This window comes from Thalassophryne amazonica, chromosome 11, assembly GCF_902500255.1.
Source record: "Thalassophryne amazonica chromosome 11, fThaAma1.1, whole genome shotgun sequence".
Classification (NCBI taxonomy): domain Eukaryota; kingdom Metazoa; phylum Chordata; class Actinopteri; order Batrachoidiformes; family Batrachoididae; genus Thalassophryne; species Thalassophryne amazonica.
This window is the reverse complement of record NC_047113.1, coordinates 86002994-86018418: the sequence shown is the minus strand read 5'-3', so window position 1 is coordinate 86018418 and position 15425 is coordinate 86002994. Positions and strand designations below refer to the sequence as shown.

General features: G+C 41.1%; 1 protein-coding gene across 1 annotated transcript in view; it reads left to right on the top strand.

Moving 5' to 3' along the window:
• The window catches only part of LOC117519709 (peroxisome proliferator-activated receptor gamma coactivator 1-beta-like), a 215026-nt gene that overhangs the window by 174359 nt on the left and 25242 nt on the right, over window positions 1-15425 (top strand). The window contains exon 4 of the mRNA XM_034180967.1: window positions 12056-12178. Within this exon, the coding sequence (XP_034036858.1) occupies window positions 12056-12178 (123 nt within the window). The remainder of the gene's footprint in view (window positions 1-12055; window positions 12179-15425) is intronic.

The following is a 15425-nucleotide window of genomic DNA, read 5'->3' as shown; positions in this document are numbered from 1 at the left end:
ACAGCCAGATCCACATTGGTAGTTGGCACAAGTTTTACGCTGGATGCCCTTCCTGACGCAACTCCAGTTTTACCTGGAGAAAAAAATCTGGGACCACCTCTGTCGAAAAAGCGTGGACTGTCCCCTCTGTGTCATGGGAGAGTTGTTGCTGTAAGTGGAGGAGTATTTCAGCATCTTCTTAATGATTGAGCATAAGTTGAAGCGTTAAATCGACAGACGAATTTGGGCGGCATCTGACGTTTTGTGGATGCTCTACCAGACCATCGTGGTGAAGAAAGACCTTAGCCAGAAAGCAAGACTCTGAATTTACCAGGTGTTTTACGTACCTTCAACTATGGTCATGAACTTTGGGTAATGACCGAAAGAACAAGGTCACGACTACAAGCAGTGGAAACAAGAGTCCTCCGTCAGGTATCTGGGTTTATACTCCTGGAGAGGGTGAGAAGCTCGACTCTTTGGGAAGAGCTCAGAGCAGAGCCGCTGCTTCTTCACATCGAAAGGAGCCAGCTGAGGTGGTTTGGTCATCTGGTGAGGATGTCCCCTGGTGCCCCCAAGGGAGGTCTCCCAGGCACATTCAACTGGGAGGAGATCCCAGGGAAGATCCTGGACATACTAGAGGGATTATATTTTCTAGCTGGCTAGGAAACATCTCAGGATTCCCCCATGAAGAGTTAGAGGACTTGGCCATGGAGGGGGAAGTGTAGGATGAGCTGCTTAGTCTGCTGCCACCATGACTTGGACCTGTGTAAGTGACAGAAAATGACGTAACAAAATGAATAAATGAGCAACATCTTGTTTTGTTTAATGGTGTTAAACTGCAAGTTGGACTCTGGAGGATTTCTGATGTTTTATTTATCACTGTAGCAGAGGATGTCCTTCCAAAGTGTTGGAAATGATGACGAACTGGACCTCTGGTGGTTTACTGCAGGATTCAGGGGCATTTAAAGGTTGAGGAGTTCGAACAGTGCCAGGCCTTTCAGCTGTCACCTTTATCTGTGTGTTTGTGTGTCTTATCACATGCTGGCATGGTAACACAAGAGGACACACTGAGACACAACTGGTTTTGTTGCTGGAGTGTGTTAAATGTTTGTTTTTAAATTGTTTAGTCCAAAACAGTCCAGCCGGTGAGACTCACCAGATGCTAACGTCTCTGCTGTGTTGTTAGAAAAATAGCACATACACACACACACACACACACACAAAACAAAGCCCCATCCTTGTTTTGACCTTCAGGACTCAGTTATCAGACAAGTCCTGTCAAAATAAAACCACCTACAGGCCGGTTGATGAGTTACACCTGCCCATGAGTTTGCATCTCCATCTACTAATAAAAGTCGCTGAAGTCCAAAGCAGAAGTGCCACCTTCAGTTAGTTACAGAGCGACCAGTCAGAGGATTCCTCCATCACACTGCATCTCATTGAATCACAAAGCTTTGTCCCGATACATGTTCCAGTCTTTATAGTGCAGCAGATAACTGAAAAAAAAATCCTTCACATGGTGATACAAGCATCAGATTTGGCAAGAATGTTCAAGTGCTGGCCACTTAAAAATCTAATATGGTGGCCAGGTAGGGGTCAATGAAGAATTACACAGGGGTCAAAATCAGTTATAGACAGTCCAAACTATACCTTTTTGGAATATTTATGATCAGACAAATAATGTGGCATACTTTTCAATTGCCTTCAAACTTCAAAGACATGATGTGATGTCTGAAAATTGAGCAATGCTGCAGTCATTCCAGCATGTTGCCGTTTCTGTCAGAATCCCGCCGGCATTCAGCGTCAGGAATATCAGGGAGAGAAATCTCTGCACTCACGTACGCTCAGAGAGAACAGACGCCCGTAATGACATCATGCAGGTGACACGGACAGATGTTTCAGCCTTGTTTCCATCGGGAGTCACATGACTGCTCTCATTCATGTGCTCAGGCTGCAGTGCTGGGCAGGGCCCTCTGCTGGTAGGAAGTAATACTGCATGTAACCTCCTGCTGGCACAGCGTGCATCTTTGTATTTCCCTCTTCATGCAGACATGGCAACATGTCAAATATGTTTGGATTTTGTGTTGTTTATATATATATATATATATATATATATATATATATATATATATATATATATATGTTTGTATATATATATGTTTGTATATATATATGTTTATATACACACGCATATATGTGTGTCCTGGTAGTCAGGAGGATATACATATAGTTTTATTCATTAATTTAATTTTATTTCAACCAATTAATTATGGTTTTTATTTGAAGTATCTACAGCTGTTCTTTTTCCTATGGTTCAGTCACTGGACGAGACACCACTGTGTGCAGGGGAGTCAGTCAGTCACTTAGTAAGTCAGTCAGTCAGTCATTCTTGCCTGGTTCACATGGCAAGATAATTAGGCCGATTTTGGACCTGATCTTACCCTTGCGACAATCTTAAGGACACCCCGACTAACATGATGACGCTAAAGATAATCTTATCAGATATTCCTGCCGTGTGTGGTGTGTTCAGAGCACTCCAATCTGTTCGGAAGGACGTCAGGGCGCTCCGATAGCAAATTGGGGATATTCAACATGTTAGATTGTCTTGGCCTGATATTGCAGCGTGTGTTGTGTCCCTTCGACCACAAACGAACAGCCTGCTGAATGTGATGTGCAGCCAATCAGAAAGCGAGGTGACGGATGCACGGAGCAGAGTTCAATATCAAACGGAATGTCCGGTGGTCGCACTGTCTTCACTCCTTTAAACAACTCCTTTTCTTTTTCTTTTTGTATCATTTTTTTCTTCTCTGTTAGAAATAGTCCACTCCACAAACTATCTCCATTGCTTCTTCCTCGTCCATCATGTTTGTTTACTCTGAAGTCATTTTTAATCTTGAGAGGTTTTGCGAGATTTTCTGTCTTGACCTGGGAATGTTCATGTGTGAAATCTGTTTGTGTGCGGTGTGTTGTCTTCACCGTGTGGCTGCACACCACACACTGTACCACCAAAACTGTTAGATCTTTGATTTTTTTTTATCTCTATGTGTGCTGTCTGTTAGGTATTGGAAATTTTAAAATTTTGCTGTGTGAACCAGGCATTAGTCAATAAATCAGTCAGTCATTTAGTCAGTCAGTCAGACACTTAGTAAGTCAGTCAGTCAGCCTGTCTGTTTTGTGTTTGTACAGTTTCCCAGAGCCTGACGTGATGTGTTCAAATGACTTGATTCATTTGGCCAAAAAAATCCAAAATATTCATCAAATGTATTTTTCACTGATTAAAACAGGAAGTCCTTTAACCATTTGCAAAGCTGGAACTCGTTAGTTTGACATTTTTCTTCAGTAAATGACAAATGATTAACTAGTCCAGGAATTAGTTTTATGTCAATCAAGTTTACCGACTAACCAAACAGGACTGTAATTAAATTAATCCATGAGCCAGAGCAGGTTTTCAGTACCTCTTAAAGGGGATTAAACCACACTTAACAACTGTGGCTGACACAAAAATCAGCAGCTGTACCTGGGTTGGGGTCAATGAAGGATTACACAGGGGTCAGAATTTAAAAATGTTCCATTCATATTATAAACTATACCACATTATTTATGTCATCATAAAGATTCCAAAAAGGTATAGTTTGGAACATCTATGACTGAATGTTACCGAGTTATGGGGCAAAAATAGGCAATAAAAAAAAAGAAAAGAAAAATGGTGAAGGTACAGTTTGTATACTGGTCATTCTACTAAAATTTGATGCAAATTATTATTGGTTGAGGCAGAGACCTGGACTATGTTGTGGGGATTACATGTCCATTCCCACCTGGGAAAGTCTTGAGTTCCCCCAGGGGGCGCTGCTGGATGTGGTTGCCTCATGTAACTTGCAGCACCAGTGTTTGGTTGAAGTCCTGAACTGGTTATGCAGGATTTCTCAATCTTGGGTTCCAGGTACAGTTTTATATTCTCCAGTGTTTTACGTGTTTTGGTTTTGTGCTTTTGTTTCATGTGTACTTTGCATGAAGAGTATCGACATTCGTACATGTAACCCACGCTTCCTCTTTTCTAGGGGTGTACATATGTGTGTGTGTGTGTGCGTGTGTGTGTGTGTCCCACCACAGAAAAAGGCCTCTCTTGATGCCAACTGTTCTGGAAGGCATCCAGAGTGGAGTAGAAAGGACTGAGTGAAGTGCAGTCAAAGCCGGAGTGTTTTCAGTCTTTCTCACAGACCCGAACCTTCAGTCTGCTCTTCACTTTCCTCAATGGGTTCTCTCACAGGAGCATCATTGCACCCTGAGCCGGCCTGGATTGCCCACAGAGAGCTGCAGGGCGGCCGCTCCGGTTCAGTCAGCTGACCCAGATAGCAACTGTGCTTTCAGCCAACAATGTCAGGGGTAAATGTTGTGATTATGCAGTGATGGCGTTCCAGAAAAACAAAAAAACCTGTGGTTTGTACAGACTGCCACTATAACATGCCTCAATTAAAATAAATAACTAAATACATAAATTGCCTCATTATATGGTTCTCTTCCGTGAAAAGTCTGTAACAAGGGACATGAAAACTAGTTTATCTAACCAGGGATCAGATTTGTACCTCAGCAACCAGACTGCTCATCCATCCTCAGAGGTCAGCAGGTTGTCTCGACCTCTTTAAAGAAAGGTCATAATGGCAGCCATATTTTTGTTGTTTATTGACACATCAAACTGGTTTTGCACAAATCGTTTAGTTTCTCAACACATAAACATCTCTGTGCTGACAAATGTCCCTTCTGTCACTTCTGTGAATAACAGTGTTTATCTTGTTGGTTATTTCTTTCTATGATCAAAATATTCATCACATAAGAATGCTTTATTTACTCATTGCATCCGTAAAGTTTCCTAATGTGCCTCAAGAATTGTTTCTTTATGTTATATCTGCAGGGTACTCAGGCATAGTACACCCTTTAAATTCCCTCTGGTGGCGATTGCAATTACTCAGGTCCATAAATATTTGGACATGACTGGTTGATAATCCTGGCTTTGCTGCAAAGTTGAGAATAGAATTAACTCCAACCACTACTGTATTTGAGGGAGCAGGTCTTCTTCTTCCTGGTGATTTCTGGCAATCCTCAAGGTTGTGTTCTGGGACCTACTCTATTCTATAATTGCCTGGACTGAATGTTGGGCAGAGTTGTGGAAGCCAGCAGTTTAGGTTTGCTTACCTTGATTTTGTGGACAATGTTGTTAATTTTGCCAGTTGATTAAGATAAAGTTCACTCTGAGGTTACCAGTGTGAAGTCAGAATTTCAAACTTTGGACCAAACAGTCTCTGGCTGTCATGGAAGGAAAAGTCAGGAGGTTGACTGCTTGTCAAGATCAACAGATTTATTATGCAAAGCGCTTTGGACACACCAATGAACAGCATACAGCAAGTGTCTGTGTGTGTGTGTGTGCGTCAGAACTTAGAGTGCACCCTTATGTACACACGTCAGGACGGTGTTCGTGCGCAAGTTCTCATGAGCTCATCTCCCCAAACTGATACTGGTATACTGGCTATCAGTCTTTTGCGCAAGCTGCATGAACTGTCTCTGGATTAAGCAAGGACATTTCACAGTGCATTCCCACAGTGATGAACACAATATGAAATAATAATATAATATGAACTAAACATGGCGAGACAATTATTTTGCTTTCACACCAGTCAGGCATTTGAATTCCAAGTACTGTTTCAAGGCAGTTTTTCAAGTAGTAGGTTGGACATGTTCAAGTTCCAAGTTGTGTGAAATGCAGCAACAGTTTATTTGTAGAGGAATGTTTTGATGTCTTTTTTTATGCTGCATTTATACATAACGACAACAAGTCATAAATGCCACGAAGTATACATTCTTGGCCGCCAATCACGAATGTGATGATTCAGGGCAGAGGCGTCAGGTATCCTCAGGAACTGTCACAACCTGTTACCAGACGTTATGATTAGTGGCATGTGTTGCTGGTGAATTATTACAAACCATTACGTACGGTCAAGAATATTGTCTCGCGCTCTTATGTGTTATTGCACACAACAGTGCATCGTTCTGTCACTAATCTGTCAGGAATGTTGTGAATTTGGCGAATTTTCTCCACACACCAACCATATTCATCATACCATCAGCTGCTGAACCCTTCAGATCACTCCAGAGTGCCTTTCAACACCCAGATGAATCCACAGCAGAAGAAGAACTTTGTGATTGCATGATTAGTTGGGCTCTGTGGTGTGGAGCTCACAGGAGATGGAGAGAGCCAGAATGGAGGAAGCCCAGACTCGTTCTTCTGGTCATCAGCCACAACAGCAGGTGGAACACCTGCAAGAGCATCAGCAGGAAGTGTGGAATGACACTTGGCCGACTTGGCATCAGTGTTCCTTTTCGGCATCCTGCATCAGTGAAATTGAATGCGGTGCAGCAGGGTTTAATTCTGTGCACATGACAGAAACCTTTACAGTTTCCGTGTCAGTTCATAACAACGCGTGACAGTTTGGGCTCCAAGAACCATCACAGAAACCACTACGAACGCTGTCACGCTCTATTAAGGATCACCACTAATCAAGACGTATCAACACGCTCAGTTACGAACAGCACGACATGAAATGAGGGTGGTGTGTGACATTTGTGGAAGAATTTTTGACAGAATGTCAGGAATGTGCCAAGAATGACGCAAATATGACCTTCGTAATGCGTCCTGCCTATGTGTAAACGCAGCATTACATCATTTGGTTGCACATTTAGGAGATACCACAATGTCTGGCCCACACACTAGTACAGTGCACGTCTCTTTAGATTGACACAACCACATTATCTATGATATCTGCTGGTCAGAAGATGAGAACCTCCACTGTAGCAGTAGCAGAATGGGTTTGGGAAATGGTCACACAGCTCCAGCTTCACATCTGTATTTTCTACATGTGGTGCAAACGCTGCTCAGTTTAGTGGGGATTTTCTCCCTAAGCTGATTTCTGTCAGCTGATAGCCCTGTCACTAAGCTAGATAGAGGAATGAATGGATGAATTCATGGCTGCTAAAGGGAAGTTAAAGAGCAGCGAACAATGAGACACATTGGTGTGAACATCTGTCGGAAAAGAAACAGCCAAGGCCGGATTCAGGAGAGGTTTCTGTTGGTTGTATCGGAACACTTTTTTTTATATTCATTTATTTGTAAAGGGACCATGTACAATAAAGAACATAAATGTTTCCATTTGATGCATTGTACCAGAGTTAGCTTAAAGCTAATTTACATCTGCAGTCCCTTGGCAGGTCACAATTAAACTTGTACTTATGGGTCATCTGAAAAAACGGCAGTCGTGGGCTGGAAAGAGGAAGGAACGGGTGCAGGAGAGAGACGAGAGGATACAGAGGACAGTAATTGATAAGACACGTGTATGAAGTGATGGCACAGGGAAAAAAAACTTTTTTCTGTTGTGACACGGACCCACAACAGGGGGCATTAATGAACGGACAATGGATAAGCCAGAAAGTAACAATTTAATGTTGTGAATCGCACAACGAAGTACAGACAATAACAATATGGTGGAATGTCAATTATACACAAGGTGACGTGTGGGCAGGCTCGACGATAGAAGACGTCTGGCGAGAGAAGAGCCGGATCCCACACAGCTTCCACCACCAACGGAGCTGAAGAACACCGGAGCCGCCAAGCCCTGCGCCCCAGGTGGCCACTGTCTTCAGCAGTCAGACCCGGTACTGCTGGCAGAGAACAGAGACAGTACTGATGAGTGTGAGTTCGCACACTCAGTAATCCCACAGTCTGTATACAGTTAGGAGGGAAAACCTCCACCTCCAATCACACACTCGTGCAGCTCCCGAGATAACCACTTATCTGGGTGGGGTGGGAGGCGAAGCCGTCGCAGTCCACACCAAACGCCAACTCAGCAGACAGGGTATCCGTCCCAGGAAAACGGCTGCAAAAGAGATCAGACTGATGCTCGGGTTAAGGTTCAACAGAGAAGTAATTACCTAAATGGTAGCTGATTTCTCGGCGGGGAGGTGGAGTTGCAGTCCGGCCTTTATGGTGGTGGTGAAGAGTAGTGGATGAGTGACAGCTGTCACTCCCGGTCGCTCCGACGCCCTCTCGTGCTTGAAGCCCGCACTTCAAGCAGGGCGCCATCTTGTGGTGGTGGGCCAGCAGTACCTCCTCTTCAGCGGCCCACACAACATTTTCTGCCTAAAAAATTTGCATTACATTTTGGATTAGACTTTTTGATGCATTCTTTGGTTTACTTGTTGAATCTGCGTTGTGTTGTTATGACTCCTCCAATTCGCTCCCCTCGGGACACAAACTCACGATCTCCAGCATGGACGTCAGACTCTCTAACCAGAAGGCTAAAACCCAGGACTCTGGCCTTGTGACCAGAGAATCCTTTTGAGCTGTTGGGAGTGAGGTTTACAAACTACATCTGCACAGCGACACCTGCTGGCCTCTGTTACATAAACTCAATTAAAATGAGTGAATGGAATGCACTGGAAGAACATCACCAACACTTAAATGCCCCAAACCTTTAAATGCACTTAAAGGAACTGAGTTGTTATGACAACAATTCATTTTTGAGTTAGTTTAATTAATGGAAATGAGTGACTATAACTTTTTACAAAGTTTGAGTTACATTAACTTAATTATTGTATTAAAATGGAGTGTTCGGTTTAACAGTGTGAAGCAGATGGGCTACAGCAGCAGAATGACAGTGGGCATGGTCTCACAAAGACTAGATGATTGGAAAGGCATTACCTGTTCTCATGAGTCTTGATTTCATCGGTGACATACACATGATACAATCAGAATTTAGCATCAACAGCATGACACCATGGACATATCCTGCCTAAATGCTATATGTACATTGCAGTACCTTGTGGAATGTATGCCATCAACCCAGTTCTGAAGACAAAAGGGTGACCAGCCCAGCAACAGCAAGATGTACATGAAGTGGCTAGTGAACCTTCAGGATTTCAAGACCTTCAAGAACAAGCAAAATACTGACAAACCTTGGATCACTAAGGGGCTGCTGAATGCACCCAAAAAGAAAAAAAAAATTGTATAAGCAATTTTTAAAGCTTTAAAGCAACAATTGAGGCTGAGAGTAAATACAAGACATAGAAAAACAAATTAACCAACATCATGCGATCTTGTAAAAGCCAGTATTACAGTAATTTATTGGAAAAAAATAAAACAAACATTAGGGGCACTTGGAAGCTTTTAAATGAAATCATAAATAAGAGAAGAGGCGTTAAAGAATATCCTGCTCTTTTCTGCACAAGTACTGGTACAGTTGTTAAGGAAAATAAAGTTATAGCAGATCACTTTAATGATTATTTTGTAAATGTGGGTAAAACTTTAGTTGATTCAGTTGTATGTTCTGGAGTGTGCTCTTTGGATTACAGTAAGACAATTAATAAAATTCAGGATTCAATGTTCATTAAAGAAACTGATGAATACGAAATAACTGACACTGTTCATAAACTCAAGGGAAAAAAAATCAACTGACAGCAATAACTTTGATATGTTTTTGATTAAAAACATTATTGATTGTTTTGTTAAACCTTTCATGAATATTTGTAACTTGTCACTAATGACTGGGAAATTTCCTTCCAGAATGAAATTAGCTAAAGTGATACCACTGTTTAAAACTGGGGACAAACCTGTCTTTTCAGATTACAGGCCAATCTCACTCCTGCCACATTTTTCCAAAATTTTGTTAAAGGTATTTTTAAAGAGGTTAAATTATTTCATAAATAAACATCACATACTTAGCGAACAGTAATATGGTTTCAGAAAAAAATCACACTACATCACTGGCTGTGATTGATTTTTTGAGCAGATTGCAAATGCAATTGAAAATAAGCAATATACTGTAGGGGTCTTTTTTGATTTACAGAAAGCATTTGACACTATAGACCATACTGTGCTATTGGGCAAATTACAGAGGTATTGTATCAGGGGATTGGCATACAATTAGATAGTTAGTTATTTATACAATAGGTATGAGTGTATACATATTGGTGGGACAGATTCAGAGCTCATGAAAATCACTTGTGGGGTGCCCCAGTGTTCAGTTCTGGGGCCGTTGTTGTTTATTCTGTATATGTTCAGTTTCCAAATCCATCAGTTGTATTTTGTTTCCAGATGATACAACAGCATTTTGTAGTGGGGATCACTTGGGACAGACCTTGGACATGATGGAGAAGGAGCTACAGGAGTTTAAACAATGGTTTAATTCAAACAAATTATCGCTCCACTGTGGTCAAACAAAGTTTATCATATTTGGAAACAAGTCCAGGAATTCCTGCAGAAATGTATCATTAAATTATATTGAAATTGAAACTAACTGATACAAAATTTCTTGGTGTTGTTACTGATGGTAAACTGAGCTGGAAAACGCATATTAATTTTGTTAAATCTAAAATGTCAAAAGCCATTGCAATTTTGCATAAAGCATGAGATTTCAATAACCAGCACTCATTAACTATTTTATATCATTCATTGCTCGTTCCATATATGACCTACTGCATTGAAGTTTGGGGAAATACATATGAAACTAATACTAATCCAATATATTTGTTGCAAAAGAAAGTTATAAGAATTATTTGTAACAAATCATATTGTAAGCCAACAGATCCATTGTTTGCTTGTTTACATATTCTAAAATTCTGGGACTTGGTTGATCACATTACAATACAAATTATGTGTAAAGTTAAAAATAAACTATTGCTGCAACATGTCAAGGATCTGTTTAAACTGAGGGTCTCCAGTTATAACTTGAGAGGAATTTTGTTTTTTGAGAAATTGAAGATCCAAACTACTGCAAAGAGTCAATGTGTCTCCGTTAAAGGGGTTAACACCTGGAACAACTGTCCTGACAACATTAAAGTACTTGTTGGTACTTTGGTGTGCTTTAGGAGGCATTACAAGAATGATAAAATTTCTTGATATAATTGAAGATGTGGGTTTATTGTTTTTGTTATTGCTTCTCGGATTGTGGGTTGTGTGACAGTGTTTGTGTGGTAGTATTTTTAAAATTGGGTTTATAGTTGCATGCTTGTATAAATGTGTGTATATAATTTTTATTTTTAGTATAAGGGGTGGGCATTTATAAGCTTTGCTTCTACCTTCACCCTTTCGGCCACACGGGATCTTTTTAAAATTGTGTTGTTATGAGTTTTTTTTTTCTTCTAAGTTTTTTGTTGTTGTTGTTGAACTGTGTGCCGAATAAATTCATTCATTCAAGATTTCATGATCTATTAGGTCCTATTATAAACTGGTTTTCTACACAGTTCATTCATTCTTCAGGTATTCCCAAAGAATCAACCCTTGGACATTTGCTCCTCAAACTGTAGGCATCCCATTTGGCAACATCTGTACTATGTGTGTTACTTATATTTCTATGATGCATATTTATACACCGTCCTTTCAACTGAGGTTGAGACGACGATGTCAAAGACAAAGTTAATTAGAGTAGGTCCTGATTAGTACTTGGCTGGTACTTGGGAACACCAGGAGCTGCACACATTTCTCCAAATTGAACTGGAATTGCATCAGGAAATGCAACTTGTCATATTCCAATGCAGATCTGTACTAGATCTGCTGTGGCATCCAAATGAGCAACTGGTGGCAACCAAAAAACAAAAAAAAAAACTTAATCTAATATCATTTCTAACGTCATTAGGCCACTGTAGTAAGTGATCAGAGTTTGGGTGACCTTCAAGGTCAAATTTTATGGTATATTTTGAAAGCCCACCTGTAATTTCCTCTTCATGTCTGATAGTAATAATGGGTCTGTGCCGCTGGATCAGCAGTTATAAGCCCTTGGAAAGTCTTTCTCTCGATTGCTGTTGGGTTGAAAGTTTGACCTTGACTTTTGGCCCTATTAGTTTGTAGCCCAATGAGTCTAGTTTGCACGATAGGAAATTCAGACTGATCCAAGAACTTTAAGAGAAGCAGTGATTTGAGATTATCAGTAATCTCATAAGACTTCTCCAACAGTTTGTTTTTGACAAATGAGGTGGATCTGACTTTTCAGACTTCAGCCTAAGACTAACTGATCCTCCTCTTCTGCTTCACCAGCTGAAGAAGCTTCTGCTGACTCCCCTCAATGTGCCCATGGGCGTTGACACACTCAAAGATGGAGTCCATCATTGTCATAGCAACAGGAGCCTTCACTCAAGGCCTGTCAGACCTCAGGTCAAGGTGAGTGGCGGTTTTTATCGGGTCATCAGAGGGTCGTGGATGGCTTAAAAGTCAGTTCTAATTTCTGTGGTTTTTCATTCATGCTGCACTGGTTCTGCCGTCTTTTCTTACTCTGACTGTGGCAAAGTCACAGCAAACGGTCTGTTGTAACCCCAGACACACATATCTCTGAATTCACTGGACATCGCCTCATTCTCCGAGTCTTCTCGGTGCTGGTGAGATAACAGAATTGGATTTTCCAATCAGTTCTTCTCCGCAAGTCAATCCAAAAGTAATTCTGGGTTGTATTCAAGCAGGTTTCAGCACTTGTTCTGCAGGGTAAAGTTGGATTAAAATTTAATGGAAGATACTGTTTTATTCTAAATTATTTAGACATTGTTGGGGCATTTTGGACTGTAGAAATCTGCCTTTACATCTTTAAGGATTTCAGTCTTATATGGCGGTGTTTCCCCAACAGTATCATAGGCCTGGCAGGATGCCAGGCTAACAAAAACCTGTGCAAGGCCAAAAATATTTTGTCCCTTAATATCCCTTAATTTGGGTCTCAATAATCATTTTGGTGCATCGGCAGCACTTTGATTCTGGTATTCTCTCACACAAACAGGCTTCTATGGAGTAGCTGTTATTTTTGTAATAATCTGACAGCAGACTAATTGGCTTATCATTATTTAATATTCTTACCGATGGCAATTGATGTTATAAACTCACACTGAAGCTGAAGGTATCAGACATCAGACTCTGACCTCTACTGCACAGATTGTCGGCTGTTCCTGTTTGTTCGGGGTCACCACAGCGAATACAGCCAGATCCGCATTGGTATTTGGCACAAGTTTTACGCCAGATGCCCTTCCTGACGCAACTCCACGAGTATCGACATAAAAAAAAGTTGGACATTAACCCCCGCCTGCACAAATAAAATACTCTCTCACCGTTCACAAGATCCATTTGTGGTGTTAAAATGCCTTTTCACATTCTGAGTAAGGGCCCTGTCCCACTGGCGTTTAGGAGGATTTGCGTATGGATTGCGCACAAAATTGGCCCATATTCGCCAACCATCTGCAATATCCGTGTAACATGCCTGTATGAGTCGGCTGTCATCCGAACACGTCCCTGATCATCCACAGAGGCACGCATGTCTGCAATCAGGATTTTTGAGCTTTTCAAAAATCTGGATGGGGATAACATCCACCCAAACTAAAATATGTTGTAGCGCATGCATACAAATTGGCCTCAAATAAAGCGTTTTTATTACATCTGCTTTGCAGCTGATTTGCGGACAATCTGTGAATGCATAACAAACACGTCACGTAAACCCAAAGTACTATATGTGGCAGGAAGCGACATACCTGCCAGTCAGTGCCGGTCCGGCTGTGTAAATCCACAAAGACGTAGCTGCTGCAATCCAGGACTTTTATTTAACACCAACAAAAGGAAGAGTTGCTGTTTAGCCACAACTCAGGCTGAAGTCTGTTTTCTGTGACACTCTCAAAAAAAAAAAATTAAAAAAAAATCACCGTCTCACACCCCAAGCGGCTTCCCCCCTCCCGCTCCCCAAACTCATCAACAGTTACCCTTGCATGAGAAAATGAACATTAACTCTGTGATCAACTTGTCCAAGTCCAGCAAATGCTCCAGAGGCTGTATTGTTGGTGTGAATAGTGATGCCGACGGCCCAAATGAGCTTATTTTATGACTGCAATGCAGATGCCGTGCATGCACAACACGTGCGCGATGCATTCATAATACACCCGTAATACTGCCTTGATAATCTCAATGTGTTGGGTCAGTTTCCTCACTACATGCGTTATATAACCGTGATTGTTCATCATATATTCGCTATATATCATTAATATATCCATAATTCATACTGGGACATTTGTCATTTTTGGCCATTTTTGTTGCGGACAACAACGAATGCCCGTAATTTGTGTACTCAGTTTATGCGCAATTGATCCTCTCCCCAGTGGGACAGGGCCCTAAGGTGTGTTTCACACCAGACTTTTAATTTGGTGAAGGAATTTTAATTAGGCGTAGAAATGTTGCCGCTTTTAGAATGGAAATTCAAATTGGAAAATCTGAATTGACCTAAAGGCATGCTGACCCTGTTCCAGAGCCATGTGACCGGGAGCTTTAGTTTCAGTGTGGCTTCCCACTGGCAGATGGCGGAAGTATCGATTGACAGGGCGAGAGGGTGACAGTGAATCACGGCGTCTCTGTATGAGTAATATCCAATCAGCCGTTCCACAGCAGCTGCATCCTGAATCATCTGAGTCAGAAGAAAAATTTACTGCAATGTGCTCCATGTAGCCTTTTCTCGGGCAGGAAATTGAAGATACACTCTTTGGTATGAGTCCCATTTTGTTGTTTGGCACTTTGTTTTTTTTTTTGTTTGTTTGTTTGTTTTTCTTAGTCACATGTCATGGCACAATAGTTCCAGCAGAGAATTTTCCAAAGAAATGTCACAATTTGGTGTCAGTGCTTCAGATTTCACTGCAAAGGTTCCTTTGAGCTGCTGGTGTTTTTATATGAATCTCATTAGGCAGGAGCTGCGATAGACCAGAATGCAGTGCAGCTGTACTGTAGAGGACGTACAGCTTATCCAACCCATATATGTGTCATCACAATGGAACAATTTACAAATGACAAAATACAGTGTTAGACTATTTATTTTTTATTGATTGTAGGAATTTATCGTTCCTGCAGAGGTTCTCCGTCATCATTCAGTATCGCTTGCATTTTGGCTTTAGAATGTCTTAGACTGTTGTTTATGTGATTTTAAACATTTTGTAACATTTAGACACATGTTAAAACTAGCTATGTCCCGAGCTGATCCATTCCGGATCATGACCAGTGTTTAGTGCATTTCCGGTTGTATTTGGTTTGATCTTAGATCTAAAACCTGGTTTGATGCCCATCATTAAAATTTGGAGAGAGTTTATGCATGTAAAATGTTCCAGGTCTTTGTTTAATGTCTCAAAAACCATTTGGTGTGTTTCCATCATATTTGCAATGATGTTATGATGTATGTTTATCATGACTTGTCAATTCGTGGCCATAAAATGTTCTGACATTTATTGTCACTTAGAGGGGCGTGGGTGCGTTGGAGTGGGGGGAGTTGCCACGTATGTACATCCATCATTTGAACACTACGGTCATTATAATAAGATGCGTTTTGCTAATTGAAGTCTATGTTTGTGGCGACAGTGAACATTTCAGTGTGTAAACTTTGGGTGATTCTGTGTCTCCC